Here is a 23719-nt window from a genome sequence, read left to right as displayed (position 1 = left end):
CAGCTACAGGCTGCGCCCATAGGGGGGCCTCCACCGCTCACCCGACAGCACCACCTCCACGAGGTCGCCCTCCTGGATGTCTCCAACTGAGCGCACCAGCTGCAAGAGGTTGGCCGACGTGGGGTCATGTTTGAAGAGAAGGATCTTGTCGTAAAGGCCGTAGAAGCCACACTCGGGGAACTGAGGGGCGGGAGAGGGAGGCGGTGACCGAGAAAGGCTCCCCGAGCTGCCTTCAGCGGCGGTCTGGAACGCTCCCAGGGCAGGGCCGGCTGCTTCCCCCGGAAACAGAGACCCCGCAGCCCTAGCTTCCTGCCTGCTCCCTCCCCGATGCAGCTCGAAGCTCAGGCGGGGCGGGGTGCCAGGGCCCCAGGTGTGCTGGGAGACAGCACCGCTGACAGAGTTTGGTGGCCGGACAAAGAAACTAGGGTGGGAGGGAGAGTGGCTCTGGGAGGGTGGGCATCTAGAATTTTCCAGGGGGGCGGGTGGGTGTGTGTGGTGAGGGGCTAAGCGAACACCCGCTCCTTTACTCTCCCCGCCTCCCCAGCTTCCTTCCTGGATCTATTGTCCCTGTTACCTGGCTCCAAGCCCAGCACTAGGGTGGGGCCAGCTGGAAGAAGGGGATTTAGGACATCTGGGGGGTGCGGGGGTGGCGGCAGGAAGGCTAGGGCTCAAGGGAGCTGGAGGTAGGGAGGGTGCCCCCCCCACCCAACGCCCAAAGGACCCAGGTGTCCCAGTCCCTAGCTGGGGCTGCTTGGTTGCTGGGGTGGGGGGGGGGGACAGGAAATGAAACCTGGTAGAACAGAAAGTGAAACAGCCCAGGTGGGGCAGCTGGAAAGAAGGGAAGGGACGTGCCACACCTGGACAGAGAAGGCACAACAAAACGGGGGTGAGGCCTGAGGGAGTAGGCAGAAGATGTGAGCGCCCCCCCCCCGACAAATTACCCCCAGGGGGGCAATCTGCCCTCCAACCTATCCCACCCCCACCCAGTTTTCTCACAGAGCCACTGAGTTGGGTGTGAAAACTAGGCCTCTGGGTTTGGGGATTGGGTGGAGGTTCGTGAAGGAAGCCCCATGTGTTCTTGTCTGCTGGGAGAGGGTTCAGGTGACAGGGCCTAGGCCCTGGCTGCTTGGTCGGGTAGGTGGGGGGGGGGGGGAGAGGGGGCTTTCTCTAGGTGTCAGTTGCCTTGTCTGTAAAATGGGGGAGTTGGCTCAGTTCCTGAGGTTTCTCGGAAGCCCAAAGAATTCATCATCAGGGGTCTGAGAGGATTCTGGAACGTGGACATTTTGGGATTCCAACATGCTCACATGATAGTATTATATACATCTATCTCAGGTTCGAACATATTCTATGTTTGAGGATTTCACCACCCCAGAGTAGCACGGTCTGGTATTTTCATGTTCTAGGAATCTAATACACGAGGATTCTAGTGTTTGAATATTTTACCATTAGGATTGCAACAACCCAGCATTCCAAAAGTCTAACATGTTCACAGTCTAGGATTCCAGCAGCCCAGGAATCTAATATTCTAACATTTTTACAGTCTCGAACTCCAACAACAGAGAATCCCACTATCCTAACTTTTGACGTTCTAGAATTCACGCATTGAGTGCCACCTGATTCCCTCTCGGCCCCGTGATCCCCAGCTTCTCAGCGAGGTAGGGCTGGGGTTGGGGAAGGCCTTGTTTTAATAGGCCAGCATCAGACCTGAGGAGTGGGGACGGAGTCCCCAGAGCTTCTGGGGCTTCCAAAGAGGTGCTGGCCCCACCCCACACATCTCAGGCCTGGGGGAGGGCAGAGATTGGGCTCTGAGACCTCACTTACCCCACGGCAGCTAGTGCAAGATTCCACACCCACACGTGTCACCCGATAGCCACAGCCAGCGCGGCTTGGATTTCTACTGTTTCCACCAAATGGGAGGTCGGGGATGGGCTTGAATGCGGAGGTCCCCCATCTGCTCACCCCACCGGCCCCTTCCTTCCCACTCTACACCCAGCTGGCCTCTCCCTTCCTCCCTGCTGGCTGCAGAGAACAACAACATACAGGGACACGCAACTTGGGGAGACCTTTGGAGCACCCCACCCCTGCCCTGGCCTCCCTCAAAAGGAGAGTGGGGTGAGGAGGCAACTGGGGGCTAAATGCCCCACCCCGCACCTCCCAGTCGCCCAAGGTTTAATCGTCCTTCTTCTCCCTCCCCTATGCCGGGCTCCAGGCCACCTCTGGCAGCGCCCCGCCCCCTGCAGACCTCTCCCCAAGGTGGATGAGAAACGCTGCACCCTCACCTTCTGGTCCACGATGGAGCAAGCCAGCTGCTTCACGTGGGCCAGCTCGGAGGCGGTGGGCAGCAGCACAAACTCGCGGGTCAGCCCGATCTGGATGTGGAAGGAGACCCCGGAGCTCGGAGCTGGGATCTGGGCCAGCTGCGGTGGCGGCGACTGCAACTCCAAGCCGCCGGGGGGCGGAGGAGACCCAGGCCCGGGAGAGCCTGGGAGCCCGGCGAGATGGGAGGGGGGGGCGGCCATAGGGGAGAGGCCCGGGACCGGCCGCCCGGCGCCCACCCGGGATCCGGCTGAAGGAGTCCGGGGACCCCGGGTCACTGGATCCAAGGGAGCTCGTAAGCTGGTAGCGGGAGTGCGGGGATCCCGGGGCTACGAGAAAAGAAACCTAGCAGGTTGAGGGCACTCGAGGATGGCGGGACCCTGGGAAATTAGAGAAGTGTGATCCAGTGGATCAGACGCCCGGGAATCATAAAGGAGAGATCTAATGGTTTGAGGCACCCAGAGATTGAGAGGTTCTAAGAAATCAAGAAAATCTAGCAGGTCGGGATCTCAGGGATCAGGAGAGCCCAGGATCCAGGGGCCCCTTGGGGAGAGAAAGGCTTGAGAAGAGAGCGGGCGGAGGGGTTGGTGGGGAGTAGGATCGCAGAATCCAATGGCTCTAAGCAGAGGATCCAATTAAGAAGGGGGCCCGAGGGGATTCACCAGACCCTGGGGGTGGAGGACAGGAGTCTCTGAGTCGGGGATCGAGTGGATCCCAGGGATCCGACGGGCCCAGGGATGGGCAAAGGGATCCTGAGGGCCGGGGTACTAAGGAGGGAATCTCACGGGTCTCAGAAGTTGGAGAAAAGTTCGGTCGGGGGCCGTGGAGAAGGGGGCGTTCCCAGCGGCGGTGGAGGGGGCAGGGGGGGGGCAAGGGAGGGTCGCCCGGCGCCGGGCGCCGGTGGCTCTTTTTCCCCCTCCAAAGTTTAACTCCGCGGCTGCGGCCCAGGAGGAAGTGTCCGGAGCGATGGCGCAGTCGGCCAATCCGCGCGGGCCTCGGTGACGTCGAGATGGGCGGAGCCTGTCGAGGGGCCGGGGGCGGAAGGAGAGGGCGGGCCCCGCACCTCCGAGTGGGGGCGTCACCTGCCCCTCCTGCCCCTGTCCGGGAGTCTGGGGTGCGAGATGCAGGGCAGGGCAGGGATCCGGGACCGATTCCTACCCCCCAACACACCCGAGTCTAGAAAGTTAACTATTCCCAGAGTTGGAGAGGAGGGGCGAGCCACCCTCATCCCCGCCACAGGTCGCGGGGGCCCGGGCTGAGGAGGCGCCTGGCCCTTTAAGGAAGGGGGCCCGTCTAGCCTGGCCGGCATCCGGCGCCCACCGCAGGGGAAAGGGTGGGAAACTGGTGTCAGGTCCAGCCCGCTCCGGGATCTCTGAACTCGGTCCGCCTCTTCTCAGATCGTCGTCCTCCCCACCCCTACCCCACCCCGCCCAGGAGAGGGTGTGCTGTAGAGACCCCCCCCCCCACCACCACCACACACAAGCCCGCTACACAAGTGGGAAGGCAGAGGTCTCCAGATGGGCAGAAGGACCCTGACTCATGTCTGTCTCTGGCAATCTTGGCAAGGTGCATGGAGAAACCTGGAGGGGCTGGAGCTGGATTATCTGTGCAAGGAGAGTCAGACCCAGGGCCGACAGAGAAGGGGTGTAGTTTCCTTTAATCAGCTCGCCACTCCCCCCCAGCCCTCAGGAGTGGAGAGCCACAGACCGGGAGTTGGGGGGGGGGTTGCCTGAAAGGGCCATAGCAACCGGGGAAGACAACACCCCCACCCCCACCTCATAGAGGGAGAACAGTTTGTTCTCCTGGGGGAACTGTGCATGTGTCTGTGTGCCTTTAGGTGAGTGGCTTCCCCTCTCTGGGCCTGTTTCTCCATCTGTTAGGTGGGACAGTGATAGGACTGACCCCAGAGGGTCTTTGTGGGGATTAATGAGGTTGTATGATGGCGCCTGGCACACAGCTGAGGTTCAGTAGGTGGTGGCCATCACTGTAATTTGCACAAATAAAGGGGTAGGCACCTCGAGCACTCAGGGGTTAAGTAGAGTATGTTCATTCAGTCAGTCGTCTCGGGAAGCATTGAATGCTGGCCTACTATGTGCCAAGCTTGTCCTAAAACAGTTCCTCCAGCCTGTTTAGGAGCGATTCAGACTCGATTTCTCTTCCCCAGCTAAGAAGAAGAGTGGCTGCCGTTAGTTTACGTTCAGGAAACAGAACCCCCCATGGGGCATTAAGACTCGTCCGAGATCACCACTGAAGCTGCTACCGCCCCCATCCCCTTCACTGAAGGTTCAAGGCCTGGCTTTGAGCTCCAAGACATCCCAGTAGAGATGGGCCACCTGCCCGCCTGCGTTCCAGACCAGCAGGGCTGGCTGGGGCTGGGGGCCTCGAGACGGGCCCCCCTTCCTGGTGAAGGGCTGCCAGGGGCAGCTGAGGTCGTCGGTACAGTAGCGACTGCCACCACATCCGGGGGCTGGGCCGGCTGGGGCTGGGGAAGGAAGGAAGTCTGAGGCTGGAGTGAAAACCCAAACCACCACCTGGGGAAGCTGCTCAGAGCCCAGAGGGATGAGGGGTGAACAAGGCCACGTGGAGCTCACAGTTAGGCTCCTGTCAGTGTCACCTGATGGCCATCTGCCAACCTGCATCCTTCTTCAAGCGTTCCCAGGGCCCCGACAGGAGCCGGGTCCTACTGTGGGCACTGGGGCACAGCCCTTGACCACCCAGGGGGTGGGCGTTAGCGTTGGGCGCGTTGTACAGACCGTGCCGAGGGCCAGGGGTGTGCAGAGGGAGTCCCACAGGACTGGGTACAAATTCTGATGGCCTTCTGGAGGCCCTGAGCAGCCCCCCGCCCGCACCCCGTTTTCTGTAACTTGGTCTAACGATCCCACTTTTGGAGGGTGTCGTGAGGACCCAGTGAAATAGCACGTGATGAACTTGGCGTGGCATCTGGTTCCCACTGGGTGCATAACTGACCACTTGGGTCTGACCACCTTGGTGAGGGGAAGGGACTCCTCAGGGCTCCTCCCCGCATGGCGGGAGCTCTCCCTTCACCCTCCATGGTGGCTGAGGCTCTAGTAAGCCCAGGCCCACGTGGGGAGGACAGGCGAGGTGGGGAGTTAAGTACTCAGGATGAGCCCTCTGGCCTCCTACCACCCATCACACATGGGGGCTGGGGGTGGGGAGGGGGAGTCTCAAGCTGTCACATCATGTCATGTTTCTCAGGGCTCTGCCCCCAGGCTGCTGCTGAGGCCCCTGGGGAAGGAGTGTGCTCAGGAACAGAAAGGAGGGGCCCGGGGAGATTCGGTCCTGTGCCCCCATTTCCGGCCCTCCACCCACAACCCGCCCAAACCGTGGGCCCCTCTCTGGCACCCCCCCCCCCACCCTACCACAAAACCCCAACCCATCATCCCCTCCCTGAGCTCCACCCAGCCCAGGCAGAACCCATTACCCCTCTCCTGAAGTCCCCGGTCCCCTGAGCCCCCTCGACAGTCAGCACCGCCACCCATCTTACTCCAAAGGGTTTATTGAGACAAGTTTCACATCCAAGTCCAGGGCAGAGGGGACGGGGCTTATAAACAGGAACCTTGAAGGGGGCCCGAGGGCTCAGGGTGGAACCCAAAAAAAGAGTGAAATAAATAGAGGAAGAGAGTGGAGGGCCAGGAGAGGAGACACAGACTATCACACAGTGATAACAACATGGGTGGGGGCGGGGCTCCATTAAAATCCCATTTATTTATACAGATATACAGGGAGTTGTGGGGGACCAGGGGGACCCCCTCCAGCCTCCATGCCCCAGGGAGGGGTGAGAGAAGGCCATCTCTCCCCATGGGTGACCCCGTGGGGGCTGGGGGGCTGCCCTTGGAAGAGTGCTGGGGGAGGGAGGGGAGAGGGGTGGGCGCCTCCCCCGAGGGCATCACCTGATTCCCAGGCAGTTACTGGCCCTGGAGGCGCTGGGTAGTGTCTGGAAAGCTGTGTTGAGGGAACTGGAGGAGAGGGTGGTGGACTGGGGCTAGCTTCTGGAGTGGACCAGGCCGGGCGCTCCCCGCTGAGGAGGACCAGGTGGTCCAGCTGGTGCCATGGCTTCCCAGGGGACCCAGAGCGGGGGCGCCTGGGGCTCTTCCCGGCACAGCTACCACCCAGGTCTGGGAAGAAGGAGGGGGGATCGGGGGTTCAAAGAGAGAACCTGGCACCTTCTGGCGTCTTGGAAAAGCTGATCCCCAAGGACACCCAGCCCTGGCTGTGCTGCACCCAAGAAAGCAGCTCAGATACCAGGACTGGGTGTCCGGCGCAGAGAGGAAACTCCTTGAGGACGTCCGGGAGGGGAAGTCCTGAAGGAGGCTGCCCCCCAGGCTGGATGCTTGGGGAAGGGGAGGCTGTGGGGGATGGCCTCCCAGGGAAAGGGGCATTAGCACCACCAGGTTCCAAGGCAGGCAGGAAGAGGCCGGGCCTCCGGGCCTCCACCGAGGCTGGGAGTCGCCTGAGGGAAACAGAAGGGAGGGGAGACTGGAGCATGACACCCCGGGTACGAGAGGTCGGGCCGCCTCCGTCCCCTCTCTTGACGCCCAGGGCTTTCCACCTTGGGAACGTGGCCCCCTCCTGAAGTGCCAGGCAAAGCGATACATCTGAGGTCCCTCCCGTCAGGGGTGAGGACGCAGAGGGTTTCTAGAAGCCCTCCCAGACCAAGCCTCCCTCCTGTCCGGCCTCTCACCTCAGTCCCACCTGCCTGGCCCCGCTCCCCAGCCGAGGTGGAGGCCGGGGCGGGGCCAGGTGGGCATCATACGAAGACCTTGGCCAGGGCGTCGGCGCCTGCGCTGGCAATGAGGGCCTTGCTGGGGTGGCACGCGACAGCGTGGATGGCCTCCTCGTGCTTCTTGCGGTGGGCCGTGATCTCCTGCACGCATGTTTTGTTGTCCAGGCTCCACAGACGCAGGGAGCAGTCATGGCCTGCGCAGGTGTGGGACCAGAGAGCACTGTCCCCCAGCAGGTAGCCCGGCTTCCCCGAACCTCCCCCACTGGAGGAGCCTCAACAATGGGGGGGGGGAGGTCGTCTCCATCCTCTCGTCCCCCACCTCTGCCGGCCACCTCCTGATGCCCAGCCCAAAGGAGAATGCTTTTATCCCAGCTGGCCGTCCACCCATTAGTTACCAAGTGCTCACCGGGCACCTGCGTACCAGGCCCCGGGGACACAGTGAACGTCCTGGGCAAAGCTGCCCACACAGTGCTGTGGACCTTCCAACGTGGCCCCCGGTAAATGAGAAAACAGGAGGAGCAATGCCAGGCGGACAGCAGCACCGGCACAAGCTGGTCACCGTGATGACAGAAGGGCCACGGGGGTATGCGGAGGAACAGCAGGGGTGGCCAGGGGAAGGTTCTGAGGACGGGCAGGAGGCGGGTACGGCTGCAGCAGCCTGAGCAGGAGCATGGAGAGGAGGCCAGAGAGGGTGGAGCGGACAGGGCCGGGCCCTGGGGCAAGAGCCCCCTTCAGAGACGGCCCGACTTATGCGTCCGAAGGACCAGGCTGGCTGTGGCGGAGGCTGGCTCAATGTGTCCCTTATATACGGAGGACCTGGGCCCTGTCCCAAATCCTCTCTGCCCTGGGCTTGACCTCCCTGACCACCCCCTCTACGGGCACCTGCAGGCACAGCTGCTACCGTCACCAGGCAAAGACCCAGCCACAATGGGACCAGGCCCGTCCACGTGCTCTCCCACGCCGTGTGTGCTCGCTCGCAACCTCCCACATACTCTGACAGTGGGGAGCAGAGGTGAGCGGAAGGAGACGCCTCGCCCATGGCACTCCTGATGGCCCGGCACACGCTTCACCTCCCTTCCCCGTCTGCCGACATCGCACCTCATCCTTCTGAGGCACAGCCCTGTGGTGGCCGGGCCCCAGTGCCCTTATCCACGGAGCATGTGGCTCCAAATGCTAACAATCCTGTGGGGACTGAGAGCCACACACACTCGGACTTGTTCCTGCAGCCAACCCACCACGCTCGACCGAATCACGGAACCTCCACGAGCCCGTTTCCGCATCTGCACGACGGGTATAACATACCCTGCCGACAGCGTGATCTGGATGAAGCGGGAAGACGCACGCAAAAGCTTCCAGTGGGCTGAGCGTGCGCGGTCTCTGCCGGGAGGCTCCCTGCCCCTGCCCCCCTGCGGGAGGGGGCCCCAGAATACGCCCTCGTGACCAGTGCCCGCGTCTCTTCCTCTTCGGTCCCACACACCCTTGCTCCTTAGGAGCCAGGAGAGTCCCCACTTACTTCCCGACATCAGGAACACGCCGTTGGGGTCCACGGCTAGGCAGGTGACCGCGTCCAGGTGGGCAACCATAGAGTGCACGGATTTCCCTGAGAGGAGAGAGGGTGGGCGGCAGGTTACTTTCCCTTGGCGGGGAAGGTCAAGGGCCCGACGGGACACCGTGAGCACGAGTGAGCGGGGACCAGGAAGGCTGGGCCTCACCTGTCCGGCTGTCCAGGAAGCGGATGCCTCTGTCGTCGTGGGCGGTGATGGTGAGGGGCTGGTTTGGGTGACTCACCACCTGGTTGATTTGGGTTGGGCCTGGAAGGAGAGGAGGAGAGGGAAGGATGTCGGGGAAATCAGGGAGACCAGGACAAAGACCAGAGGAAGAGAACCACGTCTCCACGGCCCTGCTGTCTGCTCAGCTGGCCGGGGGCCTGGGCTCCCAGGCCTCTCCCTTCCCCGGGCCACAGTGCTTCATCCGTAAGACGCCTGGGGTGCCACAGGACGGGTACGAGCCACCCGTAAGGGCCATGCATTCTGCCAAGAGGCTTGACGGGCGAGTGAGTTCCTGATGATCTCTGTCCCCTCAGCCCTCCCGGGAGCCAGGCAGCTGCTGGGACCTTATCTCCTTCCTACCCAGAGCCCACGAGGGGGTAGGGGAGACATCTTCTGCTGATGAGACACCGGCTCAGCAGAGCCACAGGAGGAACCGGGGCCCTGGAGGCATTCAGATACCAGCCCCTGTCCCTGAGGCCCCCCCTTACCACTGTTCCCCCGGGACTCCAACGAGAGGAGGGCACTGCCAGCCTCCAGATCGTACAAGACCGTGTCGCCAGAGCGGAAGGAGGCCACGATGTGGGCGGGCTCGGTGCTGGTGAAGGCCACTGAGGTGGGGATCCCATGATCTGAGGGCACAGGGAAGGGAGGGCTGCTTAGCAGACCCGGTCCTGCCCTGGGGCTGCGGGACGGGACTTGGGAAGCCTGGGCCCCTCGTGGGGAGTCGCGTTCCTCTGTGACGTGTTCCCACGCCCACCCCGCGCCCAGCCCTGCTCCCCTGACTCACCGCTGGCTGTGAGGAAGGTACAGAGGCAGGTTGGGCTGCTGCTGCGCGGGTCCCAGATACGGATGGTGCCGTCAGCAGAGCAGGAGGCCAGGCGCTGGGAGGTGGGGCTGAAGGCTAGGCCCCATACAGCGTCCCCGTGGCCCTCCAGCACGTGGCTCAGCACACTCGGGTCTAGACCCAGCGGAAGGAGGAAACAAGCTAGGTCAGGGCCAGCGCCCCCACCCCAGACAGCTCCAGGGCACCGACCCCTGCCGAGAGCCGGGCTGCCCGGCTTAGCCGCCCATTCACCCAGCTCTACCCAGACTCCTCCTGCCCTCGGCGCCGTCACCGCCGGAACCCGCCGCAGCGGCCGCGCACCCTCTGACCACTAGCTGGGAACAGAAGCTCCAGAGGGCGGGGATTCCCTTGCCACGCCCACAGGGCCCACCATTGTGCCTGGCACAGAACGAGCGCTCAACACACAAGTTTTAGGACTTGGTGAAGGGGAACAATGGTGAAGGAGCATTGGTCCTCCTTGGTGAAGGAACAATGGTGGCTCTGTGGCCCCAAGACCCTCTGCAGCTTGGGACTCGTGGGTGGTGCCCCACTCTGCCTGCCTTGGCTCCTCGCCCCCAGGGCACAAGCCCTGCCCAGTCTCTCTAAAGCCCTCTGATCCTTCCCACCTCTGCCTCCCCCGTCACTCAAGTCCACACGGCGTGCTCTGGTCAGGCCCTGCTGACCCCCAACGCGTGGCAGCTCGCATGGCCCAGAGCACAGACTACCTGGGACTGACCCTTGACCTTTTACGGGGTGGGACTGTTCTTGGGAAGACGCAGACCTCTAAACTCTACCACCACAATGCAGTAAAGAGCCACGCGTATGACCAAGAAAGTTATCGGAAGAGGCACCAGAAGAAGGGGGACGTACAATAAATAGCAGTGCGGTCACTTTTCCACTTAACTCTTAAAGGGGTGCCAAGGATCAAGTGCAGACTCCCTACAGCCCGGCCCAACTAACTTGTCCCCTGTCACCCGCTCCACTTCTCCTCACCGACTGCCTGCACTCGGACACAGGAAGACACCGGCAGGGCCTACCAAGCCCCTGCGTGGGCCGGTCCCCGGCCCAGGTGTGGATTCCGAGTCCGCTCACCTGCCAGCTCCTCTAGGAAGCGGCCCCCCAACGCCACCGCCTTCCTGCCTCGGCCCATCTGACCCCCGTCACAGGCTGAACACGAGGCTCCAGGCTCACCCGGGTTGGGGGCACACGGTGCGCCCCCCGCCGCCCCCCGGGCCCTGCACTGCTAGGCAGGGGTGGGCACTGAGGGAACGAAGAGGCCCCGGTGGACAAGGGGGGTGGGAGCCAGAGGAGGGAGCCGTCCTCACCGTAGCCGTCATAGGGGTCCACGTTGAGGTCCGGAATCTTCCAGCTGTGGATGCGGGCGTCGGCCCCGCCGCTGTAGCAGTACTCGCTGTTGCTGCCCATGGCGACTGCCAACACAGGGCCCCTGAAAGGGACAAAAGTGGCGAAGGAGAAATGAGAAGCTCAGCCTCAGCCCTCCTCCGGCCCCCTCCGTGGGATCTTGAGGTCCTCTGCTAGATTTTTTGAGGACGGCCAAAAGGAATCCGGCCTCCGGGGCTCCGGTGGTGCCCCCGGACCGGCCTGCCCCTAGCTCCCCACACCCATCTCCTCCTCCGAAGGCTGCGCCCAGAACCGGCCGTGGGAGCGCCGTGTCTGCAGAGCACCGGGAGCGAGGGGGTGTGCGTGCAGAGGGCCGGGGCCAGACCCGCCTGTGGGGGCGCTTCCCCACCTGTGAGCCCGGAAGGCGTGGATAGGCTCCACATCCAGCGCTGCGTTCCTGGGGGAGGCAGAGGAGCCGGATGTCACCGAGAGCCCCTCCCCTCCGCTCCCCCCAACCCGGGGTTGCCGCCCTCACTTCTTGGCCGTGACAGCTTTCTGCAGGTTCCAGAGCTTGAGCGTGCCGTCCTCAGAGGCGGTGAGCAGGGCGGCCTGGCTGTGGTGGAAAGCCAGGGAGCGCACGCCGTCGTAGTGTGAGCGCAGGGTGAATTTGGGGTTCCACGTCTTCTTAAAGGCATCTTTGCTGTCAGAGAGCTGGGGTAGGGGGAGGTGCCTCAGCGTCCCCACGGTCCCGCAGACACGGACTGACATCCAGGAGGCCAAGGACCGGTCCCTTCCCCACCCAGACCCACAGCGGGGGCTTCGGGAAAGCAGTCAAGTCAGTTTGCCCCGCGGTGCCAGGTCCCTGAACTCTGAGTACCCGAGCAGCCTGACCGCCTCTGTGGGGGTCAGTGTGGCTTTCCTAAGGTGTCAAGAGAGCAGGACTTAACCAGATCAGGGGAGGGGACTGAGGGAGGACACTGCATGAACAAAGTCCCTGAGGCTGCAGGCCAGATCTAGAGCCTGAGGGGAGGCCTGGGTTGTAGAAAGCAAGGGAGAGAGTGGCAGGAGCTGGGGCTGGAGCCACTTCTAGGAACCCGTATCTCATCCTAAGTGAAACAGGGAGCCATGGAAGGGTTTAGAGCAGGGAAGTGACACGGATTGGATGTAGGCACATACGAGTGGCTGCAGGGGCCAAGGGGCCCTGAGAGAAGCCTCTCAGGCAAAGAGAGGGCACAGAGACCACATGCTGGGGAGCGGAAATGGGGACAGGTATGCACAGAAGGGAGAGACTGGGGAGCAGAATCAATAGGTCGCTGGGGGAGTCCCAGAGACCCTGCAGGTGCCCTGGTGGATGGTGGTATCACTCTCCGAGCGGGGGACCAAGGGGCAGCCCATCGGGAAGGAGGATGAGCAGACTGTCAGGCAAGATGCCATGTCCTGCCCCAACACGGGCTCCACAGCTGATAAAGCCCTCGGTCTGGGCTCTATCCCCAAAGGTCCCCACTGCAGCTGTCACCAATGCCCTCGTTCTTTAGGGCCAGAGGCTCCGCCGCTGTGTGGTTACCCCCTCACAGGCACACACGCCTGCTCGAAGCCTCTACTTCGGCCCCCCTTCCTGGCATCTCACAGCAGGGCCCACAACCCTGCTGGGGAACCAACCGCTCGAGATCCTGCTAAAAGCTGTGGTGAAATGTGGGGGAAATGTGCACGTGCACCCGATGCAGAGACCAGAGGGCCAGAGGCCCATCTGTGGATCTGGGGCTCAGAACACCGGCCCTAAAGGCCTCCCTGTCACCCCGGCCCGCCTGCCTACCAGGCCCCATCCACGCCTGGTTTTTTGGTTTCTGGCTGCCAAGTTCAGCTCAATTCCTATCTCCTGCACAAGTCCGCTTCCCCACGCTGTGCCAACCCAGAGCCCCCTTCCCCTTCTGATGCCGTCCTGCCCTGCCGCCAGCCCACCCGGGGCCTGGATGTGAGGGGCACGTAGGCCAGGGGTGGGAGGGAGCACTGCCTACAGGAGATGGCAGGGGCCGTGGTGTCTTCCAGACCCTGTGCCTCGGCGACCCTGTCAAGCCCCGTGCCGAGTACGTGTCCGCACCCCTCTGTACAACAGGTGAGCTGCTGAATGACCTCACAGCGTCCTCCCGCTAAGGGACCCAGCGCAGGCCAGGCACCGGGTCAGAGCTCAGCAAGAGTGGGCACAGTGCGGGATGCCCAATGAGGGCCCGTGGGGGGTAGGGCATCCCAAGAACTTACATCACAGCTGAGGTCGTTGTCGTTGGTGACGGTGAGATCCGCCAAGTCCCCCAGGCTCACCTCCCCGCCCCCGATAGTGTCCATGATGAAAACGTCTGAGGAGAAGCCAAAGGAACCTGGTAGGGGGAGGGGAGGGAAGGGGCGGAGAGGGGCAGGGAGAGAGAAAGAAAGACAGAAAGAGGCAGAGGGGGAGATAAGGAGTCAGAAAGAGACAGGGAGAGGACGAGATCAAGAATCACAGCTGGAAAGAAAGAGACAGGGAGAGACAGACAGACAGACAGACAGGGCAGGACAGACAAAAAAAAGAGGGAGACAGACAGACAGACAAACTTTTGGGACAGGGAGGCTGCAGACTAGAGGCCAGGCTTCGACCCTGAGGACACAGAAGCCCTGGGCTTAGCTCTGCAGCCCCCCTCTGCTATGAGCCCCAGGGGACTGGGCCGGGGGAGGGGCCGCTTACCTTCGTGTGGCCGGGGCTGGGGTGTGCCAGGAGGGGGACCCGTCACTTTAGGGGGCAGCCCATCCACATCCCGAAGGTCAGCCAAAATTCCCTGGAGTTTGACCCGCCGGCTTTCTGCAGGGACAAAGCACGGGGCTGGAGCCCGTGTTCCGGTTCACCTTAGCCACCGGAGGCCTCTCCTGCCAACGTGAGGTAGCCGGAAAGTCCTGACCAGGGAGCGCCAGGGCTCGAAGAGGGAGTGGGGTCAGGCAGAGGAGGCGCACTGAGCTAGGATGCTCTGTGGTGCCAGCCTTGCAGGGAACTCAGTCCCCGGCCATCCTGTGTGACGGCCGAGGGCCCCGTGGCTCGGGGTCACAGAACAGGAGAATGCAGCCCTGCCCTGCCTGCCTCTGCCTGCCAGGTCCTCGTCCTGTTCCCTCCCCGAGGTCCAAGAACTAGACGCTTGCGCGGAGGGCCAGAGGCCCCGTTCCGGGAAGAGCTAGGCCCGCCTGCGTCCCCACAGGGATTTTCCAGGGAAGGGGTGAGGGCCCGGCCGCCACGGTGTGGGGCTCCTGCTCTCCTCGGCCACCCTCCTCTCAGGAAGCATATCCGTCCGGTGGAGACCCTGGGGCAGGAAGCAGCTGTGGGCGGCCGCGTGTGCCCCCACCTCGCCTGGTGAGGACGGCTGGCCAGAAAACCCTCAGCTTACCCAACTCGTGGTGGGTCCCCTCTGCGGCACATCGTCGAGGGTCCGGAGAGCCCTCCCCATCCTCTCCCGAGCCCAAGAAATCGAACTCGTTGATGGCATCTTCAGAGTCATCCTCCTCGTCCTCGTCCTCCATTTCAGGCACCAGGGCCTTGGAGGGCAGCTGGGCATGGAGGAAACCAGACGGGTCAGGAGGCTCCTGCCCGCGGCGCGAGCCCAAGCCCAGGCCCGCCGCGCCTCCAGGAACCACCTGGCCCTGCCTGGAAGTGTCCCACACCGGACACCAGCTCCACCTCCCTCCCCTCGTGCCCTTCCCAGGGGCCGGGACACGCTTTGGTGGCAGCGCTCCCCCTGCTGGCAGCCTTCAGGGGCCGAGGCGGCCCCACAGCTCGGAAGTCTCTTCGCCTCCAGGCCACCCCACCCCTGCCCCCACCTGTGATCCCCTCACAGGCCCCACCCTCCCCTTCCGCAAGCCTGTATGGAGGGGGTGGGGAGAGGCAGACAGCAAAGGCCGCCGCAGGGCAGAGGGGAGAGACGTATGTGCCTAAGTGTGTAAGCGAGCGTGCGGAGATGCACGATTCGAGTGGCACGGACGCGCGGGGGTGACGGTGGCAAACGCTTATCGAACTCCGTGCCAGCCTCTACGCGTTCTTCAGCGCACCAAGCGAGCTTCACCCGTGTGACTTCACAACCTTGTGAAGAGTTGGCATCGCTGTACTTATTCCCATACTACAGACGAGGAAACCGAGGCTGAGCAGCGAAGCCCCGCATCCCAGGTCCCCGGTCCAAGACCAGTCGAGACGCTGAGGCGGCTCTGGACCGGAAGATCACCGAGGGTCCTCCGCGTCTCCCTTCCATCTTGCTGGGTGGGCTGAAGCTCCGTAGCGCGCGCCACCTTGGACCGAGAGCGCACAGCACCGTCCCCCCCGCCCGGAGGAGCAGGAGGCCAGGCAGGCGAGGTCTTCCGCAGGGTCACGACCAAACCCTCTCGTGTTCCTCCCTCCGCAAGCTCGGACCCCATCCCAGACGTGGGACTTCGGAGCAGCACGGCGCCCGCATTTCCCCACGCGGCCCGGCCTTCCACAGGGACACCCTCATCCGATCCTTCACCCTCCTGCGGTGCCCGCGTCACCACGTCGTACACAAAGTGCCGTCCGGGGGCTGTGTGCGCGCCACCCCCACGGCTGCCTGAGAAGACTCAGGGGGGTTCCAGGATTTTCAGCAACAGTTCGGGTCTCTCTCTGACTTCTGCTCCAGGCGCTGGTGTCAGAGCACACCCCGGCCCGGCACTGGGACTCTGGCGACCACCGGCCTCAAACACCACCCCTTTCGGGGAATCTTCTCCCTCCCAAGTGTCCCCGGACTGCACCAAGTCCGGGCACTCACAAGGCCAGCCTCAGTCAGACCGCAGGCTCCTGGAGGGTGTGGCTGACCACCCCCCCCCCCCCCGCCCCCACGCAGGCCCAGCACTCCAAGCCGGCACAGCAGGCTATGCATCCGTGGAGTCAAAATCGCTCAGGCGTCCGTGAGGCGCCAGCCACTGGCCTGTGTGGGAGGACCAGAGGGACGGGACGCAGCGACCTCCTCCTCCTTCCCTCAAGGATTGGCCAGCGTGCCCAGAGAGGCCCTGGTGGGGCCAGGGCTCTGCAGAAGCATGGAAGCGTAAACAGGCGTTCTCCAGGGCCCACGACAGAGGTGTCCCGTGCAGTTCCGTTCTGCCCACCGTGCCCAGCGCTGCGAACACTGCCACCACCGAGCACCGGGTGCGGCCAGCCCCGGCGTAGCCAAGGACTCCACAGGCACGAATTCACGTTAAAGAAATCCTCAACAACCCAGAGACAGAGACGGTGAGCCCCTGAAACTGCTGCTAAGACAAAGAGGATCACATGCCCGAAGGCACACAGCCAGGCCAGTGGCCACTGCGGGAGCCTTAGAGGTCTTTGGAAGAACAGTCTGGTCACTAAAGGTCTCCTGGGTGAGAGAGCGGGCCCGGGGAGGCGCGAGACCCCTGTCTGATGAGCCTCCCCCGCAGGGCCCGCGGGACAAGTGCGGGGACAGACACAAAAGCCTGAGGGAGTGTAAGTCAGCGATGATCTATCTCTGCTGGGAGGAGCAGAGAGGAGCGGGCAGGCCTCCCAGAGGAGGATGAGGTAAGAGCTGAAAAAGGAGTGAAAATCCCAAGAGGCACAGGAGAGACCACGAATAGGATCAGAGGCCCCAGCCTCGGAGACATCCTGATTCTCCTGGAACCCAGCTCCAGCGTCCTGGCTCTGTGCGTTCCCCAAGCGCCTACGCTAGGCGGGACCCTATGCTGGGCCGCACCGGGGACCCTGGAGACAGAGCTGTGGCAAGGACAGATGTGGTCCCACACAGATGTGGGGACACCAGACAGGGAGCACCCAGAGCGGTCCAGGTCCAGATGGCTCCGACCCTGCCGAGGGAAGGGGAGGAAGGGCCGGTGAGAGGTCAGAGAAGGTGGCGTGGAGGGGCGGCGGAGGAGGGGCGCTAAGGTGAGGCTGAAGGAGGCAGAGAAGGGCTCTGATGGGAAGGCCCCACACAGGCCCCCTTCGTGCAGCCCGCATGGCAGCACGTCCCTTGGCACAGGACTGCTTACCAGCCCCCCGCCGGCTCCCCATGCCAGGGACCGGACCTCTCTCTCCATGTCGCCGCTGCTAGAGCAGAGCTAGGTCCGCACAGGCCCAAAGCGAGGTTTTTTTTTACTGGACAGGTGACGTGAGCCCACGTCGTGCCTGGGGACGGTGCCACTGAAACGGCAGGAACACGGTGGCTCTGGCAGTCGAGGCGCAGGGGTCAAATGGGGCAAGGGCCATTATCTTGAAGCCAAGCTGAGATCTGGACTCTGGCCTGCGGGGAGTGCCCCTGGGCCTCGGTCTCGACGCAAGGGCAGGATGGACGCTCAAAACTACCAAGGCCCCCGCGGATGCCCCAACCTGGCCCCGGGCTGACCGCAGCGGCCATCCACGCCGGGGGCTGGGTGCTGGGAAGAGAAGAGCGGGAGGACACACGCTTGCGAGCACACTAAGTCCCCGCCTGGCAGAGCTCACAGTCTATCGAGGGAGAAGGCAGAGAGCCACGTGGTGTGGGTGATGGAGGTCAGACTAGCCCAAGGGACAGAGCGCGGAGAGGGCAGGGTGTGGCTGGCCCAGTCTGGAGAGCCGAAGCCTCTCGGAGCTGAAGAAAGGATGGGAGGAGACGGGTGGGGGAAGACGAGGCCCCGGCTGGTCACCGAGGCAGGGGCGTGGCCAGAGACACGGCCCCAAGAGCACCCACGGGGGCACTGTGCCACCGGCACACAAAGCAGGGGGGCCCTCCCGGGGGAGGGGATGGGGCGGGGAGCGCACCTTCACCCGCCGTTTCTTGTGCTGCACACTGTCCAACTCGTCGTCCTCGTCACTGTCCTCGTCCTCACAGCTCTGCAGGAAGGGGATCTGCTCCAGCACCGAGCCGCCCAGGCGCTCTTTGCCATCTTTGCCTGCCGCGTTCCTGCCCACGACAGGGGGGCAGGGGGGGCATTAGTCCCGCCAGGTGGCGAAGCTCAGAGGCGGCCAGAGCCTGGCCCCGGCGCTCAAGGGGGCTGAAACCACCATGATCACACGCGGGGCTCCAATCGCAGCCTCTGACCAACAGACACTCACCCCACCCCGACACTTTCAAGTGCCGGGTCAGGAGAGTGGGCCGAGCAAGTGTCGCTGACTCAGCAGCCCCCGTTCCCACGGCCCGGGCAAACCACGGGCGCGGATCAGGCAAGCGGCAGACGCGCCCGGCGGGAAAGAGGAACCGGTCACTCTGAAAACGTCCGCGGCCCCGTGGGCGGCCCAGCCGTCAACGCACCTGCACCCTCCCGACTGACAGATGGCCTCCCATTTCCACTCCTGGCCAACCGTCGGATGCCTCCAAGCGGATAACGGGTTTTAACAAAAGGGTTATTTGCCCAAACCTGACTCCAGGGTAGAAAAGTGGGTGGAATTCAAAGTTCAGATAAACACAAACATCCTCCTTTATGGCCACGGGGCCAATGCTCCGGAGAGTTCCTGTCAACTGCCCAGGTCTACGGTCACTGCCCGGAGGACAGATCTTTCCTCCGGGCTGCCAAATCCGGCACCGCGTCCTGGCCGCATGGTGTGCGGCCTCCCAGCAGAGCATCTCTGGGGTTTCCTTCGGCAACACGGCTGCACCGGCCCAGCCTCCTCGGCTGCTGCCTCTAGCCTGCCAACCCCGCTCGCATGCTGGTGAACTAGAGGGGAGTCCGGAGTCCAGCCCCCACCACCCCCACCCGAGCTCCAGGCTGGCCACGCGTCACCTGCACTGGGGGCCGCCCGGCCGCGGACTCCGCCCGCCCTCGATGGCCCCCTCGACGCTCCTTCCACTCGTCTCCCCTGTCGCAGCCCACGCGGCTCCCGTTGCTTGGCCCGAACCCCAGAGCCACCCCCCGGTTTCCCTCCTCTCCCCACATCCACTCCTTCCAAAAGAAAACCCACGGAGAGGCTGGCCGCTTGGCGCGCCCTCCGCTTCTCGCCAGGACACCGCAGGAGGCTCCCAGCCGCACTCCGGCTCCTGCCCTCCAGCCCTTCCTCCTCGAAGCCGACCAGCACACCGGATTGTGTCACACCCCCGCTCGAAACCACGGGCTTCCCACAACCCGTAGAGAAGAATCCAAACTCCCTATCGTGGCCGGTACAGCCCCATTTCATCTCACTCCTGAGATTTCAACCTCACCACAGACCACAGCCCCACACGCTCACTCCCTGCAGCCACACAGGCCTGGCTGTGGGTTCCTCAACATGCCAAGTCTCGGGACCCTGACGGTCGCTGTTCCCGTGGGCGGCTTACTCCATCTCCTGCGGTTCTCTGCCCACATGTCACCCCGTAAAGAGGCCCCCCGCCGCCCATTCAAAGCAGGGCCACTGCCCATCACTCTTCCTTCTTCCCCTTCTGCACAGCACCGAACGTCACCAAATGTTAAGTCACTGATGCTGAGGAACAACTACCAGTGAGACGACGAACAAGTGAGAGCTCCCCAGGGCGGTGGCCGTGTATTCTGCTCCCCACCGGGGGCTGGGGGTGCCACCCAGGCTCTGCCTTCAGCTGCTGCCCCACGTGCTGAGCGGTTTAAGGCCTGAGCCTCAGAAGGAGCGCCGTGCCGGACGGGAGCCGTGACGCGAATCGGCACGAAGATGACACCACGGGAGTATGTGCAGGGGGACCCAGAAGAGAATCCAGGGATCCCACAACGAAGGCACTGAAGGCTCTGGGGCAAAGGGACCCACAATACCCTCCAGGAAGGAAGCGGCCACCAGAGCACGAGGGAGCACCGTTGGCTTTTCTGACGTCGGCCTTCATCAGGAGGAGGGGACACAGAGGAACAGACCTGCCAGGCCTCACCAAGGGCTCACCTTTTGATCTGCTCTTCGATCTGTTTCACCAGCAGCGACTCACCGCCACTGAGCCCCCCGGGGCCTGGCGTGGCCCTGGAGCCACCTTCGCTGGGCTCCACGGCCCCGTTGAGCTCCAACGAGCGGCCCAGTAGGGACCGCACGCGTTTGGACCGCATGTCCAGGATGGTGTCCGTGTAGCCCACCTCCTCCAGGTACCTGGAGGGAGACAGCACTGGCGTGGGTCAGGGGTCTCCTGGCTTCTCTGGGGGCTGCTGCAAACTGGGACAGCCTTTTTGGAGAAGCAACTTAAGACCACACATCAGGGGTGCCTGAGTGGCTCATTCGGTTAAGCGCCCAACTTCAGGTCAGGTCACGATCTCACGGTTCGTGGGTTCAAGCCCGGCCTTGGGCTCTGTGCTGACAGCCCGGAGCCTGGGGCCTGCTTCGGATTCTGTGTCTCCCTCTCTCTCTCTGCCCCTCTCCCACTCTGTCTCTCAAAAATAAATAAACGTTAAGGAAAAAATAATAAAGACTACACACTGATATTTTTTTAATTAACAAAATTTTTAACGTTTATTTATTTTTGAGAGAGGCAGAGTGTGAGTGGGGGAGGGCAGAGACAGGGAGACACAGGATCCAAAGCAGGTTCATTCTGAGCTGTCAGCACAGAGCCCGACGTGGGGCTCCAAACCCATGGACCGGGAGATCGTGACCTGGGCCGAAGTCGGATGCTCAACCGACTGAGCCCCCCAGGCGCCTCTACACCAGTATTTTAGATTTCCTTTTTTTTAAGGTTTATTTTGAGAGAGAGAGGGAGAGAGAGAGAGAGATGGAACACACACATACAAGCAGGGGAGGGGCAGAGGGGGAGAGACAGAATCCCAAGCAGGCTCCACACCATCAGTGCAGAACCCGATGTGGGGCTCAAACTCAAGAACCGTGAGATCATGACCTGAGCCGAGATCAAGTGTCGGATGCTCAACGTACTGCACCACACAGGCGCCCCGGCACACCAGTATTTTAAATAAGCATACCCTGGCCCTGCTGTTTCACTTTCAAGTCTATTTCCAGGAGAAGCCTTTATACATAGGCATAATGCGGCCACACAGATGCTTGCCAGGATGTTGTACGTAAGAGCCAAAACGCAGGGGCCAAGCAACATGTCCGCTGCAGAGGACCAGGGCCGCGAATGACTGATGGGGACGCTAGGCAGAAAATAAAGGAGGCAGAGTGCCAAGACGGCCACAGTAAACGGTTTCACGAAATAAGTTACGCGATCCGTATAATTCAGTTAAAAAAAAAAAAAAGTGTTGGGGCGCCCGGGTGGCTCAGTTAAGTGTCCCGACTTTGGCTCAGGCCAGGACCTCACGGTTCACGAGATCAAGCTCTGAACTGACAGTGTGGAGCCTGCTTGGGATTCTCGGGCTCCCTCTCCCTGTGTCCCTCCGCTGCTCCATCTCTCTCTCTCCCTCTCTCCAAATAAATAAATAAACGTTTTTTTAAAAAGTGTTAGGGGCGCCTGGGTGGCTCAGTCAGTTGAGCATCCGACTTCGGCTCAGGTCACAATCTCACGGTTCGTGAGTTCGAGTCCCGTGTCGGGCTCTGGGCTGACAGCTCGGAGCCTGGAGCCTGCTTCGGAGTCTGTGTCTCCCTCGCTCTGCCCTTCCCCTGCTCACACTCTGTGTCTCTCTCTCAAAAATAAACGAACAACAACAACAAAAGCGTCAATGGGTGCAAGAGTATGAGATCACACACAAACGTATCTGAAGTATGCCCCCCACAAGGCCTGGAAAGAGACAGACACACTAAACTCAACAGCAGTGACTTTCAATCTTCAGAACAAGGGATTCGAGATGTGAAATAAACCTTTACAACTTACTCTACTCATTTCTACAAATTAGTTTTTATTACTTCTGTAATTAAAAAAAATGGAAACTAGCTGGGACTAGTCTAAAAGTTAAAAATAGGGGGAAAAATCAATTGTGGGTATCTGTGGCTTTAAAAGATACGAGACAAGAGTCCCTTGCTGGTCCTCTGGCGGCTCCTCAAGAAGTCTTTTACGTTCACCATGACCCTGTCCCTCGGGGACCCCTGAGACTGCCCCTCACACACTGGAGCACACCTGCCTTCACCTGCCGTGTCATCTAGAGTGCCTGCCTGTGTCCGAGGTCCCCCCTACCCCCGCAGGGGAGAGGCAGGGAAGCACAGTGGTGAAGAAGCTGGGCTCTGGGGGTGGACCCCCAAGATCACCTCTCGGACCCTCCATTTGATGGCGCTGTCGTCTTATGCAAACACACGCCCTCTCCGCACCCATGCTGTTAGGGGAACGCTAGGAGCTTACCGCACAGGAAGTCTCGCGAGGAATCAACGTGAGCGCGACATTCAGCGCAGCGCCAGGCACATAACAGGCGCCTGGCAGGTGCTGCGTGTTACAACCATTCTGCTGTGACTGCACACACTGGAAGCTCGCAATGTGCTTCCAGATATTTAGCTTAAGGAAATCAGGGACATGGGGCGCCTGGGTGGCGCGGTCAGTTGGGCATCCGACTCTGTTTCGGCTCAGGTCATGATCTCACAGTTCATGAGTTTGAGCCCTGCATCGGGTTCTGCTCTGAGAGATTGGGATCCTCTCTCTCCTCCTCTCTGTCTCTCCTATGCTCTCTTTCTCTCTCTCTCAAAATAAAGAAACCTAAAAAAAAGTCACTTCTTCAAAAAACAAAAATAAAAAAACACAAACCTCTTTAATAATAAAATACCCCCTTTTTTAAAAGCCAGAGGCCTCTGGGGTCACTTCTCAAGAGCAAAGGTCCCCCATGTCTGCCTCCTGCAGCCAAGTCTTCCCTCCAGGCCAGCCTCCACCCACAGCACGACAGGCCAGCAAGGATCCAGCAAGGACAGTTCGATGTCCTCCAACCGCCCGGCGGGGACAGGAAGGACTGTGGAGTCTTCAAGTTTATCTCCCAAGCCAAACACGTCCCTCTGCCTACCCCAGCCCGGCACCCCTGCCGTGCACACTCACTGTCGGAGAAGCTGGCGCCCCTCCTTCCACACCAGCGGGCTGTTCTCCAGGGTGACCGACTCCACGGGGCCATTGGAAACTGGAGAGTGGAGACAAAGGAGACAGGCTGTCTTGGGGTGCTGCCACGTACCATCACCTCCTCCCCCTTCCTCATCCTCAAGCCCTAATGAGTCACTATCGGGTCACTGTCACAGGTCCTGTTGAGTCCCTCCCTGACGGCGTCTGAAACCTACTACCCTCTCCGCTCCACGCCCTCTACTCTCCTTGTTATTTTCCCACATGGGAATCCGATCCTGTTCGGAGAGCGTACATAGAGCAGGCTCTGCCATGTTCCGGCTGTGTGCCACTGAGCAGGCTGCTTTACGTCTCTGAGCCTCAGTTTCCTCTTCTGAGAAAATCAGTTAATAACGGTAGTGCCTACCTCTCGGGATCCTCGTGAGGATTAGATGAGACCGTCTGTTTATTTTATTAACTACTCACTCGGCATCAACCAGGCTCCTAACTGGGCACCTGGGTGACATCAGTGACCAAGAGCCCTGCCCTGTGGAGCTCCTGTCCTGGTAGGAGGGGTCTGACATAAATAACAGCATCGCTGTTCACGCGGCACTGAAGGCCTTGCTGGGTCGCCCAGCTGGTCGCCTAGTCCCACCCAGTAACTCCCTGTCCCCTAACATACCCTCCTCCACATCGTCGTGCTTCTGTACACGCGTCCCTCTACCTGGCACACCTGCCCTCCTTACCTGTCGGGGAGCTTAGAACATTAGGGACACTGTCTGTCGGTTTCACGGAGGGGTGGCAGGCAGGACAGGCCTTCCTCACTCTCCACCTCGCTATCCACCACCCTCCCCACTCTGGGGCCCTGCAGAGCAGCCCACGAAGAGGGGCGCTGAGAGTGAGGTTCAAGCCCTCC

The 23719-nt window shown here is 61.8% G+C and overlaps 2 protein-coding genes across 7 annotated transcripts in view; both read right to left on the bottom strand.

The window, feature by feature from the left end:
• The window catches only part of PRKD2 (protein kinase D2), a 36810-nt gene extending 33594 nt beyond the window's left edge, over positions 1-3216 (bottom strand). The window contains exons 1-2 of one of the 2 annotated variants that reach the window (XM_058706077.1): positions 2280-3216; positions 42-180 (exon numbers count right to left, since the gene is read on the bottom strand). In XM_058706077.1, the coding sequence (XP_058562060.1) occupies positions 42-180; positions 2280-2519 (379 nt within the window). In that variant the 5' untranslated portion in view covers positions 2520-3216. The remainder of the gene's footprint in view (positions 1-41; positions 181-2279) is intronic. The other variant, XM_058706078.1, reaches the window with a different exon arrangement.
• A 2599-nt stretch (positions 3217-5815) lies between these two features.
• The window catches only part of STRN4 (striatin 4), a 26501-nt gene continuing 8597 nt past the window's right edge, over positions 5816-23719 (bottom strand). For 2 of the 5 annotated variants that reach the window (XM_058707864.1, XM_058707868.1), the window contains 15 exons: positions 22810-22888; positions 19809-20006; positions 17757-17898; positions 14398-14557; positions 13710-13844; positions 13250-13365; positions 11529-11704; positions 11403-11450; positions 10978-11099; positions 9617-9787; positions 9318-9458; positions 8773-8871; positions 8574-8660; positions 7019-7254; positions 5816-6787 (listed from right to left, as the gene is read on the bottom strand). In XM_058707864.1, coding sequence (XP_058563847.1) covers positions 7085-7254; positions 8574-8660; positions 8773-8871; positions 9318-9458; positions 9617-9787; positions 10978-11099; positions 11403-11450; positions 11529-11704; positions 13250-13365; positions 13710-13844; positions 14398-14557; positions 17757-17898; positions 19809-20006; positions 22810-22888 — 1844 coding nt within the window. In that variant the 3' untranslated portion in view covers positions 5816-6787; positions 7019-7084. The remainder of the gene's footprint in view (positions 6788-7018; positions 7255-8573; positions 8661-8772; positions 8872-9317; positions 9459-9616; positions 9788-10977; positions 11100-11402; positions 11451-11528; positions 11705-13249; positions 13366-13709; positions 13845-14397; positions 14558-17756; positions 17899-19808; positions 20007-22809; positions 22889-23719) is intronic. The other 3 variants (XM_058707866.1, XM_058707865.1, XM_058707867.1) reach the window with 3 other exon arrangements.

The sequence above is a fragment of the Neofelis nebulosa genome, chromosome 17 (assembly GCF_028018385.1).
Source record: "Neofelis nebulosa isolate mNeoNeb1 chromosome 17, mNeoNeb1.pri, whole genome shotgun sequence".
NCBI classification, from domain to species: Eukaryota; Metazoa; Chordata; class Mammalia; order Carnivora; family Felidae; genus Neofelis; species Neofelis nebulosa.
Note: the sequence above shows the minus strand (reverse complement) of the source record. Positions and strands in the feature narration are given on the sequence as shown.